Raw genomic sequence first — 23,037 nt, 5'->3', positions numbered from 1 at the left:
AAAATTAATAGGAACTTGAAAGTAACAGATTTATCCAGAAAAACAAGATTTTACAAAAGACTTGCATATAACTAGTTGGCACAAGGCCAATCTGCTCAACCTTGAGTGCATCTCAGAACCACCTGGAGAGTAATTTAAAGTGCAATTCTTAATCGCTTGGCCACACCATCCACCAATTCTGACTCACCTCTTTAAGTGGAAACCTAAAATCTCTATTAACACACGGAAATATGACGCAAATGGTCCAGAGACCACACTAAGAAAGAGAGTATAGTCGAATACAGACTGAAAACAACCAAACATTTCTCTATTAACCAACAGTGCCACTCCCAGGCTAATTTATTTCTTTTATGCTCTATCGATATAGTCCAAAAGCCAGAAATAACTATTTAACTGCAGAAAGACCTATAAACACTCAACAGATTACATTTTTCTGAAAATTGCTCTTCTTATAATGACGGACAGCCAGCCTACTGGACTCTACAACACTGATACGATTATGGCTAAATAAAATCACAGAAGGTAGCAAGAGCTGAAAAATCTTTTGTAGAAGTTTATACAAGAACATTGTGAGGGACAAGTCAGTAGGTCTGTATCTAAAACATTTATTTTATTAAGGCTAGATGATTAAACTTATGAATGTGAAATTCTAATGGAAAACTGTACTGTTCACTGGCATTTACAATGAAAAACACCAGCAGAAATCAATAATTTCTGTCAAGAATTTTAAAATATGAAGCCTGATAAATGTTTCCCAAAACATGAAAATGCCACTGATCTTTCTTCCATGATGTGATGAAACAGTAATGCATTTAAAGGTCCTCAGAATCTGAGGACATCAAAAGGAAAAGTATTCTTTGAATCAACTTTGATATGAATCTACATAGAATGGTTTAACGGCTGTCATCCACATTAAAGAAGTGGCCTGTCGGGGTGTTGTAGAGAAAAGTTTTTTAATTGTATATGACCAGACCCTAAGACCAGGATGTAACTAAAGAAAAAGGTGGTTCAATGTCTCCCTAAACATATCTTCACAAACACTAGCTTTGCAAGATGAGCTATGAGGACAAAAAGGTTTTAGGGTCAAATAAATTTAGGAATTACTGGATTAAACAAAATCCAACAATTATGTTTGACGTAGGACTTCTCAGAGCATTCAATACAATAACTCGCACAGTAAATCTTTCCCTAAGGGAGAGACAGGGAGAATGCAGTGCTTCTAAATTGCACTACAGAGTAACTGGCAGGACTACGTATGGTATTTCACAGAGCATGTGTTTTGGAACCACATGTGTTGACATGGTAAGTGTGTTAGAAGAAATACGATGGATGCAGCTAGAGAAACAGCAGTCCAAGCAAGATTATCAGTGCTGATTCCTTGCTCTTCAAGGAGAAAATGCCCAGCTTCTATACTCCCAACTCATTCTCTAGTAAAAAACATTTCTAAAGAGAAAGGCACGTCATCAGATTCTCATGGCTTATGAGAAATAATCCTTGTCATGGTCCAGCTTCTTTATTTCAAATCTCGACTAACTAGGCAATCTAAAAATCTAAATTTTATTCTCGTCTACAAACTTACCCACCAGGGGTGAGGACTGTGCACGCAAGACTGCACAGGCATCTGTCGCAGGGACCTGTGGAGGGATCTTGGGGCCTGAAGGCCACTGGATACGAGGCAGGGACGCAGGGGGAGGTCAGGGGGAGAAGCACGATCCTCAGGCCCTCTATCTCCACTTTAACGGAGCAGGGCCAATTTTATCTATTTTATGTTACGGTTCACTGTGCATTTTCACTTGAAAAAAAGGTTCTGCTAAGGGAAAAAAGTTAACTATCACGCTAAAAACACCATAGTAAGAACTGCGATTTGGTGCCCACCACTGTAAATTAATAAAGCATTGCTGTGCTTTATATGTTAGCTTTTGCAAATTATAACAGCAAGACTTTGTCCCTCAGAACCAGCCTTCACTCCAGATTTACTCATAAAATCTAAGTGACACCATTTTATCTTTAATCACAAAAAAAACAATAAAATAGTCCTGCCTTATTAGCATGATATTTGGCAAATACTCTTTCGAGTTCTTCCAAACAGACCAAACGTAAGAGTCAATCATTCTGTTCATTCCCACCTCCCGGATACCATTAATTTCTTCAATTACCTCCCTCTCCTTTCCAGATCTCTGAATTATCACCTATTTGCTCCCCCTTCCGTCCTGTTTCAGGAGGAGGGTTCTTTCTGCATGTCAAGGATAACTGCATTCCTGGACTTCTGATCTCTTGTTCTTTATATCGTCTGCTCTCTCCTTGGAGAGAGAGGAAGGAAGGAGGCTAAAGGCTTATATAATCTCTATTTTATAAAATAAAACCTTTCCTGATCTTGTTCCTTACTTACCTCCCCAAACTACCATCTCATCTCTCCTCTTCCCTTCATCACCAGACTCATCTATTGAATAATTCACGTCTTCTGCTTCTTTATTATCTTCATTAACCACTGATTCTTTAACACCCTGCAGTTTAACTATGACTAAAATTTGATGCCTAACTTACAGCTTACAGGTGTAACAACAGTGGCCTAGTTTAATAAACTACTATGATTTTGACGTATAAGGGAGGCAGAATAGTGTGAGTTTAGGTACAAATAGTGGGTTATCTCACCTGGGTAGTCAGCAGGAGACACACACACACACATTACATTTCAAACATACCCTTCTGAACCTGCCCCATAGAAAAATGATATAACTGCAAGTTTATACGTATGCAATCACCAGAGAAAATCACTGCCTTCAAAATGCAAGCCTACTGGTTGCATCCTTTCAGAACAAAAGGGTGTTAGGAGCAGAACATCTGACTTTCATTCACCAATGATTCACCAATGCTTTGTAGTGTGCCTGGCACATAGTTATGTGCTTAGTAAGTATTTGTTGAAACATGTTATATAGAAGGGTAGACATTCTAGGCCCCATGTGACAACTGTTTGGGTACAATGTCACAGTTAAAAAGAACAGAGTTGAAAAACACAATAATTTAAAAACAATTCTAATCTTATTTTGGTCTCTCAAAAATAAATTTTAAAACTAGATAGCTAAATAGAAAAGTAAATGAGATCTAAGACTAATCCAACACTCCTCTTCCTTTCTAATAAAATTTTAAATTTAAGTATAAAAACAGAAAAAGGCAGATATCATAAATGTATAGCCTAATGGATTATTTCAAATGGATTATGGGTATGTAACCACTACCAAAAGTCATGAAATAGAAACTTACAAGGACCTCAGAAACCCCTCTGCCCTTCCCAAAAGGTAACCACTACACCAAACACAGGTTAGCTTTGTCTACTTTTGAATTTTATATAAATGAAACATACAGTATGCAGCTTTTAACATCTGATTTCTTTATTACCTTTGTGAGACCCACCCACATTTCATTCTTTTTCAGTGCTATACAGTGTTTCGTGATATAAATATACAATTTGTGTATCCATTCCACTGTTAATGGACATTTTTATGATTCCCAAAGGTAGCTATTATGAATAAAGTGGCTATAACTATTTTAAAAAAAAGTTTGTTGAATGAATAAATGATTCCATGTTTTCTTTAAAAAAAAAATACCCTTTTGTACTTTTTTTTTTTAGTTTTTATTGGAGTATAGTTGATTTACAATGTTGTATTAGTTTCAGGTGTCTTTTATACCATTTAATGTTAGGTGTATATAGTATGTCATATGTATATAGTAATTATTCAGAATTTTTGAAAAAGCTAGATTTTATAAATTTAAACTTCTGAGCTTCCTAAGAACCAAAAAAAAGTTTGATCTATTCTATATTCAGAGTCTAACCTTGCTTTCTTGGGCCAAGGGCTTTATGATAGTTCTAAAATCCTAAGAGAAGAAAATAAGTCTAAAAAGAATGGAATTCTAAATCACTAATTTCTTGTTAAGTCAAATTTTATTAGTATATAATAAAATTAATTATACTTGGCACGGTGGGAGCTGAGGAAAAGAACAAGGAGAGAGACTGGACAGTTGTCTAATATTTTATAAACCATAGGAGGCAACAAGCTAAAGCAGCTCAACGGTTATGCTTAACTTTCTTACCTTCTGAGGCTTTCTTTCTTCTCTTCACGTGATAAACAGCTGTCTAAGTGCTTATTAATGTGATTTTCTGGAATATTAACCCCACAAACAGGACAATCCACTGTATTTTTCAAAAAAAAGAAAGAGACTATTATTTGTGGAAAGAGCAAAAATAATATAATCCAGCATCTTTCAGCAACTAAGATAAAAATAGAATCCAACCTTAACATGCACTCAGAAAAGCAGAAGACAAAAAGAAGGACACCTCAGGGCAGCAGGAGTAAAACAGACTACTTACTGGGTAAGGGCTACGTTGTGGAAAGTCACATAACTAGAATCCTAGGCCTACAGGATGAGACTGCTAAGAAGTTTGGAAATTTGTTTATTAGAAAATGCTTTAGTTAAATCTTTTCTACCAAGGCATGATGAAGCTATAAAACTAATCTTAACTTTTCCTGTCTTAGGACCCATTCATGTTTAGTACCGAAGCAATCGTAACAACCTGAGTAAGATATACCTGCCAGGGGAGGAAGGTGGCGGAAGGGTATCTATAGCTAGAGGCATGTGAGATCTTAGTTCCCTGACCAGGGATGGAACCCAGGCCCTTGGCAGTGAGAACACAGAGTCCTAACCACCGGACCGCCAGGGAATTTCCAGCATTTTTTTTTTAACTGAAATATAGTTGATTTACAATGTTGTGTTAGTTTCATGTGTACAGCAAAGTGATTCTTATACATATAGATACATATATATATTCTTTTTCATATTCTTCATTATGATTTATTACAGGATACTGAATATAGTTTCCTGTGCTATATAGTAGGTCCCTGATGTTTATCTATTTTATATATAGCAGTTTGTATCTGCTAATCTGAAACTCCTAATTTATCCCTCTCCCACTTCCTTTCCCTTCTGGTAACCATAAGTTTATTTTCTAAGTTTGTGAGTCTGTTTGTTTCATAGATATATTCATTTGTGTCATATTTTAGATTTCATATGCAAGTGATATCATATGGTATTTGTCCTTTTGATTTGCTTCACTTACTATGATAATCTCTAGGTCTATATGTGTTGCTGCAGATGGCATTATTTCATTTTTTTTTAATGGCTGAGTAATATTTCATTGTACACAGGTACCACACCTTCTTTACCCATTCATCTGTCAGTGGACATTTAGGATGTTTCCATGTCTTGGCTATTGTAAATAGTGCTGCTATGAACATAGGGGTGCATGTATCTTTTTGAATTAAAGTTTCGTCCAGATATATGCCCAGGAGTAGGATTGCTGGATCATATGGTAACTCTATTTTTAGTTTTTAAAGGAACCTCCATATGTTTCCCACAGTGGCTGCACCAATTTACATTCTCACCAACTATGCAGGAGGGTTCCCTCTTCTCCATACCCTCTCCCACATTCGTTATTTGTAGAGTTTTTAATGATGGCCATTCTGACCAGTGTGAGGTGGTACCTTGTAGTTTTGAACTGCGTTTCACTAATAATTAGCAATGTTGAACATCTTTTACTGTGCCTGTTGGCCATATATATGTCTTCTTTGGAGAAATGTCTATTTAGGTCTTCTGTCCATTTTTTTATTAGGTTTTGTTTTTTCTGTTACTGAGCTGCATGAGCTGTTTGTATATTTCGGTAATTAAGCCCTTGTCAATCCCATCATTTGCAAATATTTTCTCCCACTCTGTAGGCTGTCTTTTTGCTTTGTTTATGGTTTCCTTTGCTGTGCAAAAGCTTATAAGTTTGATTAGGTCTCATTTGTTTATTTTCGCTTTTTTTTTTTATTATTTTTTTGGCCACACCAGGCAGCTTGTGGGATCTTAGCTGCCCGACCAGGAATTGAACCCAGGCCCTCAGCAGTGAAAGCTCCATGTCCTAATCACTGAACCGCCAGGAAATTCCCCTATTTTTGCTTTTATTTCTATTGCCTTGGGAGACCAGTCTAAGAAAACACTGGTATAATTTATGTCAGAGAATGTTTTGCCTATGTTCTATTCTAAAAGTTTCACGGTGTCATGTCTTTTCATTTAAGTCTTTAAACCATTTTGAATTTATTTTTGTGTATGGTGTGAGGGTGTTCTAACTTCACTGATTTACATGCAGCTGTCCAGCTTTCCCAACACCACTTGCTGAAGAGACTGTCTTTTCTCCATCGTATGTTTTTGTTTCCTTTGTGAAAGATTAATTGAGATGGTCAGCATTTTGACGTAATAAAGAATTTTTTAATTAAGCTGTGTATATTGTTTTTGTAGACATAATGCTACAGCACACTTAACAGGCCACAGTATAGTGTAAACATGACTTTTATATGCACTGGGAAACACAAAATTTCTTGTGACTCACTTTATTGTGATATTTGCTTTATTGCAGTGGTTTGGAACCGAACCCACTTTGAGGTATGCCTCAAAGAAACAAGTGGAGTGTTAACACAATCTTTCTGAAACTGTTCGATGGAGTTCAGGGACCTGTGGAGGCATCTCAGGGCCTAGAGGCCATCGTGGCTAACAGGCAGGGACGCAGGAGGAGGTCAGGGAGAGCAGCACCATCCCCAGGCCCTCCAACTCCACTTTAATGGAGCAAGGCCAATTTTATCCACCTCATATGTTATGTTCCACTGCAAGATTTCACTTGGAAAAAAGGTTCTGCTAGGGGGGAAATGTTATCAAATTAAAAACACGACAATAAGAACGGGCAATTGATAAAAAACTGACCAAGGGTAAGATGTCCTAGGAAATGCAGGTAAAAAATTCACATATGTGAAATTTAAACACTTGAGAACTAATAAACTAATTTCAACCTAAGTTTGGTAACCACTAACAGCCCTGCACTGTGTGTAGTATGGGCATACCAAAGCTGTCTAAGACAGAGTTTTTGCCTAAAAGTGCTCTGAACTTCACTGGCAAGAAGACATGGAAACAAGAGGTTAAACGAGTTGACCTAGTCACCAAAAAGTTAAGTAAACTATACACAAAACAGTCCAGAAAACAAGTGCTGTAACACTTCAGTGACACGAGAGACCAATACTATGTGACATAACTGAAGAATGGTTAGACCTGGATAGAGTCTGGAAAGGTAGAACAGTGTTGGCAGACATTTTTAGTAAAGGGTCAGGCAGTAAAGATTTTAGGCTTTGGGAGCCAGATGGTCTCTGTCACAGACAATTAACTGTGCCATGTAGCATGAAAGCAGCCACAGACAACAGGTAAACAAACGGACATGGCTGGGTTCCAGTGAAGGCTTGTTTACAAAAACAGGTAACAAGCCAAATTTGGCCTGAAGGTTATACTTTTCCAATCCCCGAGTATTTTCAAGGAAGAGCAGGGAGATCAGTTTGGATAAAGCAGGAGGATTTTTGAGAGGGAGAGGTGAGAAACAAGGTTGGACAGCTAGAGGAGCAGTCAAACTGTCTAAGGCTGTAAATGCCAGTCAGAACAGCTTGGAAGTGTTCAAGTGCTGATATCAGTGGGACTGATAGGAAGGATGAGGGAGGGGAATGAAAAGCTGAAAAACAGAAAGCTACACCATACATGAAATACGAACTAACTAAAACAACTTCACTTCTCCAGCCTGAATTCCTATTCCATGAGGGAGAAAGGGAACACATGTGCAAGCACTGCCTACATTCATCTCTAAGGCTGTCACGAGGTGAAAGCTGGTTTGTCCTTTCCCATTCCTTCCCCATCAAAAAGGCTGCTTATGTAGTATGTCATATGGGATGAGACAGTTTCTATTAAGAAAACAAACATGAAAATAATTTCCTACCTTTAGTAACTTGTTTGAAGGCCGACGTAGAGGGTGTCTCAGGAACAGTAGCCTGTGAGGAAACTGGAGCTGACTTTTCTATGGAAGGTGTCCCTCTGGTCTTTGCAGAAGGGCTCAGCTCTTTCTGAAGGCTGAATTTGCTTTCGTTCTCTTTTATCAACAACTCTGACACAGAACCACCAGTTTCTCTAATCAAGAAATTCTCCATTAACCTGCTTCCTTGCTTTAATGAATGTCTGAAGGCTACAGGAGTATGTACTTTGGCAGCAAGGTTCTTTGAAGAGGAGGAAGCAGGAGAGATGGGTGGTGACTCTAAAGCAAACTGCAACAGTTGATTCCTTGAAGCACAGAAAACACAACAGATAATTAAGACATCAACTTCTGTATACATAATAACAACTGACAGAAGCTGTTTTCTCAATTAACACGGTCTGTGAAATATACGAGGGTGAGTCAAAAATTATCTGCACTCCAGCTGTAGAATTTATTTTAATTAACTTTTAGAAAAGACAGATATATCATTTTTCGACATAATCTCCTTGCTTTTCAATACACTTTGTCCATCTGTCAACAAGCTTTCATATTCCCTCATTAAAAAATGTTTTAGGCTGAGTTGCAAGCCACGAACGCACCACTGTCTTCACTTCTTCATCAGAAGTGAATCTTCGTCCTCGTAGGGCTGCTTTCAGGGGACCAAACAGGTGAAAATCTGATGCAGCAAGATCAGGACTATAGGGAGGATGCTTTAGCAACTCAAAACGAAGTTTCTGCAGAGTGTCGACAGTGGGGGCAGAAGTGTGTGGACATGCACTGTCATCCAGGACCACAACGCCCCTGGAGAGCAGTCCTCTGCATTTAATCCAAAGTTCAGGCTTCAGATCTTCAATAAGCATCTCACTGTAACAAGCACTGTTGACTGTTGAACCTTTTTCCTGATAATGTTCCAATACTGGCCCCTGAGAATCCCAGAAAACAGAATCATTTCACGTGTATGCTCAGCGTTGTCCTCAGCCATGGATGTGGACAGGAGTCCTGCTCCTTCTTGATGGATAACGCTCGTGCGACCTTCCTTGAACTTCTCTTATCCATTCGTACACACTTCTTTGTGATGAAACACTTTCTCCATACTGCACACAAAGTTTTCAATAAATAACGGCACCAGGTACACCCTCAGATCACAAAAAATTAATCACTGCCTGCTGCTCTTTCATGCAGATCACAAGTAGGGCACCCATTTTTGCTCGCACCACAGTTACAAATGAACTGATGTAACACGTTCACACTTGCACAGCAGTGACTGGGGAGACAGTAGCCTTGAACAGAAAGCGCTGATAAGACAGTGAAGCCAACAGAAGTTTTAATATAACCGGAGCGTGGATAATTTTTGACTCACCCTCATAGAACTTGACCCATAATGACAACAAAATCAGTGTTTCTTCTAGAATAAAATACAAAGCAATAAATTTGACTTTAAAAGCAGTTTATCTGTTTATTTAAAAAAGGGGGGGAGGGCTTCCTAGGTGGCGCAGTGGTTAAGAATCCGCCTGCCAATGCAGAGATCACAGGTTCGATCCCAGCTCCAGGAAGATCCCACATGCTGCGGAGCAACTAAGCCCGTGTGCCAAAAAAAAAAAAGGGGGGGGGGGACTTCAGATCCTGGCTCATATGAAACTTACTCTCCAACCGTAAACAATTTTAAACTCTGAACAGAACATATAAAATTATCTGTAAGCACAGACTCTAATCAACATGGGTAGAAGGGACAGAGATTAGAGCTCTGACAAAGATCACTAGGATTGGAGGGACAGGGTGTTGGGCAGGAAGTAGCCACAGAACACCCTAAAAGTCTGCTGAGAAATGGTCATCAATTCCTAATCATCTCCAGGGCTGGAGAAGCATAAGGCGAAGCCATAGGAGATCTGGCAGGAAGCAGATGCCAGGAAGCTGAGTTCAATTCTGGGAAGCTGTTGGAGCTTGAGCCCAGCCAAAGCTGAGAGACTCTGGTAAAGACCCTGGATGTTCAGATGAAATCCCATAAAGGCCACACCTTAGAAGAAGGACCGCATTCTAGAATAGAAGCAAAAGTGAAACAGACCAAATCTAACAATAAACTAATCCAAACCTTGACAGAATAAAAGTGAAGAGCCAGTAATTCAATTGCCATATCAGAACAAAATTCAACATTTTTCAAAGGAAGCTAACTCACAGCCTCTAGAACATTTCATCCACAATGTTCAACACATTTAAAAATTACTAGACATGCAGAGAAATTAGCCACTAATCAAGAGATAAAATAGTCATTAGAAGCAGATCTGAGTGGCATTAGAAGAACTTCAAAAAAACTATGAATATGTTAAAGAAAAAAGAATAGACAAATGAATTTTAAAAATTGTATACTGTAAGAAGGGACTAAAATCTATCCCCAAAAGGATAAAACAAAGAAAATGAAACCTAGGCACATCATAATCAAACTGCTAAAAAATAAAAAAATTAAGAGAAAATCTTGAAAATAACCAGAGAAAAATAAGACACACTACCTCTAAGGCAGAGTTCCTCAACCTTGGCACCACTAACACTTTGAGTCAAATAATTTTTTGTTGTAAGAAACTGTTCTGTGCCTTGTAGGAATGTCAATAGCATAATACCTCTGCCCCAGGTTGGGATAACCAAATCATATCCAGATATTATCAAATGTCTACTGGGTGAAGAGGCAAAAAGAAAGCAGAATCACTCCCAGTTAAGAACCATGGCTCTAAGGAAATTACAGTAAGAACTATCACTGACTTGTCAACAAAACCTATGCAAGCAAGAAGATAACAGAATGACATATTAAAAGTATAGAGAAAAAAAAAACACACAGCTGAATTTTATTCCCATTGAAAATATTCTTCCAAAATGAAAGCAAAATACATTCTCAAGCAAACAAAAGCTGAGAGAATTCCTCACCAGCAGACAAGAAATACTACAAGAACTGTTCTTCAGCTTAAGGAAAATGACCATAGATGGAAGCACAAAAAAATGTCATTGAGAAATCAACAGCTCCAGAAAAGGTAAATATGTGGTTAAATTCAAGAGTACTGACTTTTAAAAAGCACTAGCAATGTCTTGTGGAATTTACAACATACATGGAAGTAAAATAACTCAAACACAGCAAAAAAGAGGGATTAAAATAATGCAAAAATATCATAAAATTCTTTCATTGTTCAGGACACGATAAAATTACTAATATATGGTTAGTACTATAATACATTAAGGGTACATTTTGTAATTTGTTCAGTAAAGACTAAAAAGAGCAATACTAAGAAGCATAATGCAAAAACCTGAGATAAAATAACAAAAATACTCAATACCAGAAAAAAGACAGGAATGGAATAATTTTTTAAAAAAAAGAACAAATAGACAAAGAAAAAACAAAGTGTAAGATAGTAAACTGTAATCAACTGAATGTAATGGATACACACTAATTAAAAGACAAAGCTTATCAGCCTAGATTAAAAAATAAGGTGCAACTATACACTGCTTAAAAGAATACACTTTAAATATAAAGACCCAGGAAGATTGGGGAAAAAAGGATGGGAAAAGATGTACCATGCAAACATTAACCAAAAGAAAGCTGATGTGGCAATGTAGTGAGTCCTTTAAATAAATGGGACTGGAGCAAATGAATACTTGCTGAGAAAAAAAAAGTGAATCCTGACCCCTTACCTCCATCATACATAAAAGTTAACTTGAATAGGTTCATAGGCCAACATATAAAAGCTAAAACTACAATTAAAAGAGAGAGACAATACACTGGACTTCATTAAAATTAAAATATCTGGGACTTCCCTGGTGGCGCAGTGGTTGAGAATTCGCCTGCCAATGCAGGGGACATGGACTTGATCCCTGCCCCAGGAAGATCCCACATGCCACAGAGCAACTAAGCCCGTGCACTACAACTATTGAGCCTGCACTCTAGAGCCCGTGAGCCACAACTATTGAGCCCATGCACCACAACTACTGAAGCCCATGCGCCTAGAGCCTGTGCTCCACGACAAGAGAGGCCACCACAATGAGGAGCCCGTGCACCACAACAAAGAGTAGCCCCCACTTGCCACAACTAGAGAAAGCCCATGTGCAGCAACGAGGACCCAACAGAGCCAATAAAATAAATTTATAAAAAATAAAATGAAATTAAAAAATAAAATATCTGTTCATCAAAAGACACCCTTTAGTAAATGAAAAGGCAAGCCACAGACAAGAAGGAAAAAAACACATGTATTTGACCAAAAATAGATAAAGAATTACTAATCAATAAGAAAAAGACAAACAATATAATTTTTTTAAATTGGGTAAGATACCAGGACACTTCACCAAAGATAAAGGAAGAGTCGATAAGCACATGAAAAGGTACACTAGTCAGTCAGGAAATGTAAATTAAGCAATCATGAGTTACCATTTCACACCCAATAGAATGCTTACAACTAAAAGGATTAATAGTACCAAATATTAACCAGGATGTGGAACAATTGAAATTCACTGTGGTCCAATCCAACTGGAAAACCATTTGCCAATTCCTTATAAAGTTCCATATACCTCTGCCCTATAAGCCTGCAATTCCATCCTAGATATATACCCAAAAGAATGAAAATAGACGCCTACACAAAGATTGCACACAAATATTCACAGTATGTTTTACCATACTAGCCATAAACTGGAAACAATCCAAATTCATCAACAGATGGATAGATAAGCATATTGTGCATATTCATACAATGGATACTATTCAGCAATAAAAAAGGAAATACTGACACAAAGCAACATAGGCAAATAACAGAAACAGTATGTGAAGCAAAAGAAAAGAATAAACATATACTATATGATTCCACTTACATGAAGTTTAAGAACAATCTATGATGATAGAAACTCAAATGGTGATTGTCTGTGGGCGTGCGGGAGACTGACTAGAAGCAGAATAAAGAAGCCATGGTATGGGTATGTTCTGTATCTTGACTATGATGGTAACTACACAGATGTATGTTTATCAAAATTCAATAATCAAATTTCAAAGTTATTGTATGTATTTGATCATATGTAAATTTTACCACAGTTTTTAGAAAAATCAAGAAATAGTAAAAATAAAAACAATAATTTCAAAAATTTCACTAATATACTAATGAAAAAGGCTACAGCTAGAAAGACCAGGAATAGCAACTGTTGGTGAGGCTATGGAGCAACTGGAACTCTCACACTTTGCGGTAGAAATGCAATTGTTTTAACCATTTGGAAACTAGCTTTAAAGATACCAACAAATAAATGAATGCTACTCTCTGACCTAGCAACTATACTTCTAGATATATGCCAAAAGAAATACATGCCAAAAGATATGCACCAGAATGTTCACAGCAGCAACATTCATAACAGACAAAAACCAGAAACAGCCCAAATGTCTATCAATATGGAAATGTGGACAAAATAACCCATATACTATCATTTGAAATCAAGAGACTCAGAAAAAAGACCAAATAACTTACAATGACATATTTTTTAATTGAATTTCCCTTTCTCTATTGGCCTGAAGTCAATAAAATTACTCTATTAACACTCATACCACCCAGGGGTTAGTTACTTCACTGGGCAGGAAACAATACAAAAAGAAAAAAAGCAGTAAATATCTTAGTCTGTCTTACAGTTTTACAGAGATCCACAAAAGCTCTATTTACATCAAGACATCCTGCTTCATATCATATTTAATTGCCAGTCATAATATGAATGCTTTGATCCTTTCAAATATGTCCTTAGACTAATGGGCATAGCTAATATTTTAAACATTATTATTAAACATTTTTAAATGCATTATCAGGGTTGAGAGAGGGTGAGTAGATGTGCAGAAGATCAAGAATGTCCAAAAGCTGATAAATGTTTAAGGAAGGTGATGTATACCTGAGGGTCATTATACCATGTTCTCTAATTTTATATATATTTATTTGAACTTTTGCATAATAAGAAATTTGAAAATAAATAAATAAAAGCAACAGTGGGAGAAAAGTAAAACAAACAAACAAACAAAAAAAAACATTTTGGGATCTTCATCTTTGCAAGGAAAGAGAAATAAAGTAAAAATAGAGAACCACAATCATTAAGTCTCTTTTCCTTCTAGGATGTGGATTTGATACAAAGAAGGTTCTAAGAAAACCTTTCATCTCATTATGACAAAGTAAAAGACACACTATCCAACTAATGGATAAAACTGTCACTGATAAATCACTGCCATTCTACTGACAAATATACCTTTTCAGCTAAGTGTCTATCATAGAGATAACTCCTTTTTGCTCTTATTCACAATTCAGATGGATTTTAGTCTTCCAATTTGCTCTCTTACTTCAACACATGCCAATAAAGAATGTGGCAGACAGTGGCACCACTGCAATAATAAAATTATGCCCATGCTAAAATTAAAATTCACTAACTTCTTCAGGTGCCTGCTAATCTCAGCACCTGAGATACAGAACCAAATAGTTTCTGTCCTAATGAAGTTTACACTATAGTAAGAGGAGACAGACTAGATACCCACAACATATATGAAAATTACTATTTAAAAAAAGGAAGCCAATGAATCCATGAATGAGGAGATGAGCTTGATACTCTTTACAGGATGGTCACAGAAGACCTCACTGAGAAGATGCCTATGAAACACAGTTCAGTGAAAGTGGAGGATTAAACCACAGGGACATTTAAGGAAACACTGTTTCACTTAAGAACATCAGCAAGGGGGGATAGGATTAAGACAGCAGAGTAGGAAGACTGTGCACTCACTCCCTCTTGCAAGAGCACCAGAACTTACAACTAAATGCTGAACAATCATCAACAGAAAGACACTGGAACTCACCAAAAAAAGATATCCCACATCCAGAGACAAAGGAGAAGCCACAATGAGATGGTAGGAGGGGTGCAATCCCGTTAAAATCAAATCCCATAAATGTTGGGTGGGTGTCTCACAAACTGGAGAACAGTTATACTGCAGAAGTCCACCCACTAAAGTGAGGGTTCTGAGCCCCACGTCAGGCTTCCCAACCTGGGAGTCCAGCAACGGGAGGAGGAATCTCCAGAGTAGCAGACTTTGAAAGCCAGCGGGATTTGATTGCAGGACCTCCATAGGACTGGGGGAAACAGACACTCCACTCCTGGAGGGCACACAAAAAAGTATGCTCACCAGGACCCAGGGGGAAGGAGCAGTAACCCCATAGGAGACTGAACCAGACCTACCTGCTGGTGTTGGATGGTTGCCTGCAACGGTGGGGGCAGTTGTGGCTCACCGAGGAGACGGGGGCACTGCGGCAGGGGTTCTGAGAAGTGTACCTTGGTGCGAACCCTCCCAGAGTCCACCATTAGCCCCACCAAAGAGCCTGTAAGCTCCAGTTCTAAGTAGCCTCAGGCCAAACAACCAATAAGGTGTGAACACAGCCCCACCCATTAGCAGACAAGCAGATTAAAGTTTTACTGAGCTCTGCCCATCAAATCAGATTAAAGTCTTACTGAGCTCTGCCCACCCAGCCCCACCCACCATCAGTCCCTCCCATCAGGAAGCACCCACGAGCCTCCTAGACAGCTTGCTCCACAAGAGGGCAGACAGCAGTATCAAGCAGTAATCAGCAGTATTTCATCTTGTGGAACTGAAAACCACAGCCACAGAAAGACAGAGAAAATGAAAAAGCAGAGGACTTTGTACCAGATGAAGGGACAGGATAAAGCCCCAGAAAAACAACTCAATGAAGAAGAGATAGGCACCCTGCCAGAAAAAGAATTCAGAATAATGATGGTGAAGATGATCCAGGACTTTGAAAAAAGACTGGATGCAAAGATTGAAAAGTTTACCAAAGACCTAGAAGAATTAAAGAGCAAACAAACAGAGATATGCAACACAATAACTGAAATGAACAATACACTAGAAGGAACCAACAGCAGATTAACTGAGGCAGAAGGGCGAATAAGTGACCTGGAAGACAGCATGGTGAAAATCACTGATGCAGAAAAAAATAAGGAAAAAAGAATGAAAAGAACTGAAGACAGCCTAAGAGATCTCTGGGACAATGTTAAACATGCCAACATTAGCATTATAGGGGTCCCTGAAGGAGAAGAAAGAGAGAAAGGACCTGAGAAAATACTGGAAGAGATTATAGTTGAAAACTTCCCTAACGTGGGAAAGGAAATATCTAGCCAAGTGCAGGAAGCGCAGAGAGTCCCAGGCAGGATAAACCCAAGGAGAAACACACCACGACATATAGTAGTCAAACTGACAAAAATTAAAGACAGAGAAATGTTATTAAAAGCAACAAGGGAAAAACGACAAATAACATACAAGGGAACTCCCATAAGGGTAACAGCTGATTTCTCAGCAGAAACTCTGCAAGCCAGAAGGGAGTGGCAGGATATATTTCAAGTGATGAAAGGGAAGAAACTACAACCAAGAATACGCTACCCAGCAAGGATCTCATTCAGATTCGATGGAGAAATCAACAGCTTTACAGACAAGCAACAGCTAAGAGACTTCAGCACCACCAAACCAGCCCTACCACAAAAGCTAAAGGAACTTCTCTAAGCGGGAAACATAAGACAAGAAAAGGACCTACAGAAACAACAAAACAATTAAGAAAATGGTAATAGGAACATACATATCAATAATTACCTTGAATGTAAATGAACTAAATGCACCAACCAAAAGACACAGACTGGCTGAATGGATACAAAAACAAGACCCATATATAGGCTGTCTACAAGAGACCCACTTCAGACCTAGGCACACATACAGACAGAAAGTGAGGGGATGGAAAAAGATATTCCATGCAAATGGAAATCAAAAGAAAGCTGGAGTGGCAATAGTCACATCAGATAAAATAGACTTTAAAATAAAAAATGTTATAAGATACAAGAAAGGACATTACATAAAGATCAAGGGATCCATCCAAGAAGAGGAGATAACAATTATAAATATATATGCACCCAATATAGGAGCACTTCAATATGTAAGGCAAATGCTAACAACTATGAAAGAGGAAATGCAAGGCAGAAATAGAGACACAGATGTAGAGAACAAACACGTGGACACCAAGTGGGGAAAGCAGGGAGGGCTGGGGGGCGATGAATTGGGAGATTAGGATAACAAATTGTACACTCTAAATATATGCTGTTTATTGTCTGTTAAAAAAAAAAAAAAAAGAACATCAGCAAGTACAAAGTCTCTAAGGCCAGAGTGTGAACACATGTTTGAGAAGCAGAGAGAAGGCCAGTGTGACTGCAGCCAGTTGACCTGGGGGAGAGAAGCAGGTGAGGAAGTCAGGGAGCCTACTCCGTAGGGCCCAGAGGACTGCCAATGAGATGACTTGGGTTTTTGCTCCAAATGAGACAGGAACCACCTCTGAACAACATGCACTGTGACCTACTTTTTATTTCCAAGGATCACTTTGGTTGCTGCTCTCAGAAGAACCAAAAGAGGACTAAAGCAGAGGTAAGAAGACCACTGAGAAGTCATCACCATATCTAGGCTGATGCTGGCTTGGAAAGGATAATATTGGCACAGTGAGGGAAAGCTGTCAGATTCTGGAAGGGATTTACTGACAGAATGACAGACTAAGGGTGAAAGAGAGGGGTCAAGGATGACTCCAAGGTTTCTGGCCTGTACAAATGTATGGAGGGTGCTACCAGTCGCTGAGTCGAGGGAGACTGTGGGAGCAGCAGAGGGGGGGTGCGGCTTGGAGGGGGCAGCAGAGGGAATCTGGAGTTTAGTTTTGGCTTTAAGAGGTCCAAGCAGAGGTGTGAGATAAGCGGTTGGATATGTGAGGCTGACGTCCTGGAGAGAGATCCAGGTGAGATATTTATCTGGAAGCCATTCAAGTATAATTGGTATTTAAAACCATGAGACTGTTTATGGCAATTCACATACCTTAAAAATGAGCTGTGTGAAAATATTAATTCCAAAATTGATACTTAAACTGAATTACTAATTTTTCCTTTGATTTCCATCACTCCTATATATTAAAGTGAGTTGGCATTACAATGTCTAACAGCATTCCTCACAGATATTCAAACGAAATGAATTATGGACTCTTAAAATAATTGCGACTCAACAAAATACAGGAAAATCTTGCCCATGTGTTAACTACACAATAACTTTACCTCTTCACAATGTGGCTAAGAATCAAAAGTGAAAACAGGCCTCTGGGTAGACCTGGGCCGTCATAAAATCCATGCAATCAAGTCCATGGACTTTGGTAACTAGTAAAAGTCCCTGCAAATATTTGTTCTAACCCAGGAGATGAAAACAGCGGTCTAGGACTATTTGCATAAACAGGCAGAGGCCCACCAAAGCACAAGTTTTCATTAGCTCCTTAGGGCACACACATATGTGTAAAAGCTCAACACAACATAAACAGATAAAATATATAGGATAGTAATGACAGGAACCTTTTCTTAGGTTCCTTTGTTCCAGATATAGTACTATGCAGGCGACCTTTTAATACACCTCTTCCATTTCTAATCCTTACAGCAATTCCTCTAAGTGTCAATAACATTATTCCCATTTTTCAGATGTGGAACAGAAGCCAAAAAAGACTATGTCTTGATCACACTTATATCAAAACTAGTAGGGTCAAGACTGGAACCTAGTTCTGCCTGAATCCAACCCCAGTATGCTTTAAACTATACCAAAAGGAAAGGTAAAATTATATACTACATACTCTTGTGAGATGCTAAAGGAATTATCCATTATCATCTGTTGACATTTTTAAACTTGGAATAAGTACCTGGAGAAAAATTCATACCTCGATGGTGGATAAATGAAAGCAATAAATGATGATCTACGCTCCCAGTTTGTAAAAGTTATAATATACATGTAGACTGGCTGCTATGCAAAAATACAAAAACAACATTTTCTTGCTTAGGTCAAGAATGATGTTCCACTTAGATAACAATATTCTAAATAAATTTCGTTCAATACAACAGTTTCTTAAGAACATTATTTTAAATAAAACTGAGTCATGGGGAAAAAAACCACTTGTTTCTTCAAAATAACAGGCAAAAGTTAGAAGAAAATGTAAGATCTGCATGTCAGCTTTGTGCCTGAAAGCCTCTGGAATTATTTTCCAAATACTCCTCTGTTATTCAGTTTAGAACATTAAATTTTTAAAAGTCACAATATCATAAAATGGCAATGACAGATGGGAAGGATAGGAAGAAATGAAATCAACAAACAATATAAACAACTTACATTTTACTCATAAACTTCCTCCCTCATGGATCATAAACCAGATTTCAAACAAGTAATGAGACTGATTAGCTTGAATTTCATCCCTACTAATTTTGCAAATGAAGTACCACAGCACTTTAGATATGACAAATGTCCAAGAAATGTTCACCATAAGGCAATTCCAAGAAGAACAGTAATTCCAAGAAGGCAAACAGAGGGAGAAGCAAGTGACAAAATCCATCCCAAATCTACAAAGAATGCTTCCTACCCTGCCACATCCACTACAAAGAATACTGAAACAGCCTATTTTTGGGGGGAGGGAAGGAGAAGGAGAGGATGCAATCATTCCAAGGCCTCCCTTAAAGTTACCAAAAGGTCTATGACCCCAAAGATACTGATCACTTCCCTTCAACAAACAGATGCTGTTCTTTGTAACACTCCCTTTTTCCTAGCAGGGAGGTTGTTATGCTTTCAATACAGGCTGAGATAAAAATAAGCCATGAGATACAATTTTACCTCCTCAGAGAAAAGCAAAGGCCCATCAATTCCTTTCTAAATATATAGCTCTCTCTTTTCTCATTGACTTCAAAATCTAACTGGTGAAGGACTTATTTTAAAATAAGAAAAGCAATCACTTTAATTATGAGCATCAGAGAATCTGAGTGTCTTTATCTAGGAAAGTATACCACCTTCTTATGACTCTGCTTAAGGAAATAACCATTCAGCCGATTTCTAGAATGCCACATTAGGCGAGTTCAGAGTACTAAATCTGATCATTTTGAGGATGCAAAGCAATGAATAAATATGCAATTCTACTGGGAGAAATCTCTTTACATTTTTAAAAGTAATGTAATGTATCTCCAAGAATGTCCCAACAAGCTTGGAAGTCGTACTTAGGTATGTGGGCATCTAACCATTAACTAAACACAGTATGTTCCTAAGAACTCCTGCTTGGCTTGCATGATTAAAACTAAAAATAATTCAAGATATTGTCTGATAAAGCATGCCCATTTTAAATCCCTCTGGGTGACCACTCACTATTACCATCATGCATTTGACAGTTAAGAAATAAAGCTACACTTTATAAAGCACCAGCAATTACATATTTTACATTGCACATCATTTTATACATGCTACGCCAATCAGATTAAGAATTAGTGGACTAATACAGAACAGACACAGAAACCATTATACATGCATGTGTGTACACATCCACATGCATATGCTACCCAGTTCTGTCCACGGGGAGGGCTTAGACCCAATGAGCACACCCAGCTCCAGATCCTGTTTTCTAAATACCATTTCCCAATGAAAGAAACCAGGGCTCCTTGGGCAAAGAGTTGATTCTAATTCTGGGGCAAAAAAATAAAAGATGAAGCTGAAGTATATCTGAAATACTCAAAAGTAAGTGCCCAAATCTATATTTTAGCTCTTGTTTTTCATAACAGGAGACTTTCCATTAAGTAAAGGAAGAAAATCCTATTACGATTAGACTGTATACATGTGATTGACTATTGTCACATGCCTTCTTTTACCCCCAAATATGCAACCCTGCACTCCCTAATCCCCAAAAGTGCACAGAGTAAAGGGGTGACACATATAAAAGGCAAAAGCAATTAGGAATTAATCACAAAATTAAATCATACCGTGCAAAATTCAAGCTTTTTACCAGTTCATCTAATACGCGGTTATTTTTCAGGTCCGGCTCTGTGACTGTCTAGAAAAGAAAAACAACAGATGGGAAAAGGTCAGAAACAATAATTAACTTGTCATAATCTTGTTTTTGAAAATGTGTGTCAACTCCTCCTGAGATTCCCCATCCCACTAAGTCTTCCAGAAAAGCCTCAAAATAAAGTTCATTTATCTCATACTAACACAGAATTTTAAATCAGTGAATCACTATCTGCTGACTGGAAGTCTGATTAAAAACTCTCCAGAGCATCTGGTAAAAACATATGCACTCTGTACTGACTAAGATAAAACCTAAATATGAGCAAGACTCCTTCAAAATGCCAGCACTCAGCTTTCCCAAAAATTTCTCCTGAAAAGCAGAAGACAGATGCTCTTTTAAGTAATAACACCGGAGAGGCCTTAGGTGCTCAAAGAGACTTTAAAAACAAGATTGGTGTTCGGGAATCCAAGAGGAAAACAATAAACCTGGTAGTTATTTAGCATGAATGGCATACAGTTTATCTCTGTGATGATACCATCTTGATGACAGCACTGTCCCTAGTTGTAAAGAGCTTAGACTTGGGAGCCAAACAAGTTCAGTGACACCTTGACACCTTGTACCTACCAGAGGTACCAAACTAGAACCCAAACCCTTTAACTGCCCCAGTGTACTTTCTATCAGACCTTACTATCTCTTTTTCTTCTTTCTTTATACTCCTACTTACATTTACTTTCCCTTTTCACATACCTTTTCACCTATTTCCACTGCATGAAATGCTTCAGAAACTTTAACAAATTTCCTGGTATTTTCCCTGAAGGTCTAGTTTGAGAAAGAGGTAAGGGGCCAGTTAAGCTGAATCTTTGCCTTCTGCACAAACACTCAGACATCAATCCTTTGCAAATAAATGATCCTACCATCAGATTTTCTACTCAAGTTGAGAAATTATAAAAAAATGAGGAGCCATAAAAACAAAGTTCATAAGATTTAAGTTGTGCCACATGCTGATCTTAAAATTAGTCATTTCTTCCTAAAAATATATTTAGGTTATCAGAAATCTTTATGAAAAGTTGAACAAAAGCACAGTTCTCCATATATGTATTTTATAAGTCCTTTCTGAAAATGTCTTTGATATAGCTTAATTCAATAACTATACATCTTCCCATGGGCTTTTGTGTATACATGAAGCAGAACTACCTGCATCAATCAGTTAGTTTAAAAGGAAAAAAAAAGAAAAGAAAAGAAAAACTCACCACACAACAAGTTGGACATTGTGTTTTATAGGAGAGAAATTTTCGTATACAAAGAGAACAGTCTGCAAAAACACAAATGCAACATAATAAATTAGTTAAGGTGTATAATAATACTGGATTCTGACTTCTAACAAGACCTGATTTAAGCCCTAGAATATTTCCATCATCTAAGGTATATCATTATAATCTCAAAATTCTAGTACCTCTACTCTACCTCTACACATTTGCAAATATGACTGAATAGCATTTTTAGAAAAGGGAAACATATCAAACAATAATAACCACGAGTCCCTAGCATATCACAACTCTATAAGCAACATGTATCACTCTCTGTACCCTCCATCTGTAAAATGAAGGAAACATACCTATAAGACCTAGGGTGCATTGTATAAACATGTCAGATATCTCTACTGCCTAACATTCTAAAATATAAGTTTTGAAATAAGATCTATACACATGTTAAGAACTAATATATGCCCGGATTGTCAAATTAGGGATTCCGACGTCCTCATTCTGTAAATGATGTCCTACATCCCACATTTAACAAATATTTTTGTGGCAGGCACTAAGGAGAGAACAATATACAAGAGAAGGTTCTTGACCTCAAAGAGTTAAAAAAGCAGTGAGGCAACTATAGTACAAATCAGTGTATTAAGGACAGTGTATTAAGTCTTAACGATTTAAGTGTAAATTGGCATGAACTAATTCTTCACACCCAAGCCAGCATAAAATGATCTCCCAAAATGTGACTAATAGAATGGCACCTTTCTGGTAGCTAATTTGCTATTAGCACAAATTCACCTTAGTGAAGCAGCCTCATTAAAGGATTCAGTTTAGTTATGGAGGAGGAGACGGTGTGATTTCAGGTGCAGACATCCTAGAACTGAACAGGTCATGCCAGCCTCAGTAAGAGCACCCAGGAAAAATGAAACACATTATGAAAAAGATAAATCAGGCAATGAGTGAAGTTCTTTTGGGAAGCAAAGACGAATAAAAGGGGACTTCCAGTTTGGCACATAAGAAGCTTGGAAGTCATTACTCCATTTAACAACAG

General features: G+C 37.8%; 1 protein-coding gene across 3 annotated transcripts in view; it reads right to left on the bottom strand.

Moving 5' to 3' along the window:
• The window catches only part of RAD18 (RAD18 E3 ubiquitin protein ligase), a 122,661-nt gene that overhangs the window by 79,033 nt on the left and 20,591 nt on the right, over window positions 1-23,037 (bottom strand). For all 3 annotated transcript variants that reach the window (XM_057706297.1, XM_057706298.1, XM_057706296.1), the window contains exons 3-6: window positions 21,984-22,045; window positions 20,708-20,778; window positions 7,841-8,178; window positions 4,090-4,189 (exon numbers count right to left, since the gene is read on the bottom strand). In XM_057706297.1, coding sequence (XP_057562280.1) covers window positions 4,090-4,189; window positions 7,841-8,178; window positions 20,708-20,778; window positions 21,984-22,045 — 571 coding nt within the window. The remainder of the gene's footprint in view (window positions 1-4,089; window positions 4,190-7,840; window positions 8,179-20,707; window positions 20,779-21,983; window positions 22,046-23,037) is intronic.

This window comes from Hippopotamus amphibius, chromosome 13 (genome assembly GCF_030028045.1).
Source record: "Hippopotamus amphibius kiboko isolate mHipAmp2 chromosome 13, mHipAmp2.hap2, whole genome shotgun sequence".
Classification (NCBI taxonomy): Eukaryota; Metazoa; Chordata; class Mammalia; order Artiodactyla; family Hippopotamidae; genus Hippopotamus; species Hippopotamus amphibius.
The sequence above is the reverse complement of the archived record's forward strand: the minus strand, read 5'-3'. Positions and strand labels throughout refer to the sequence as shown.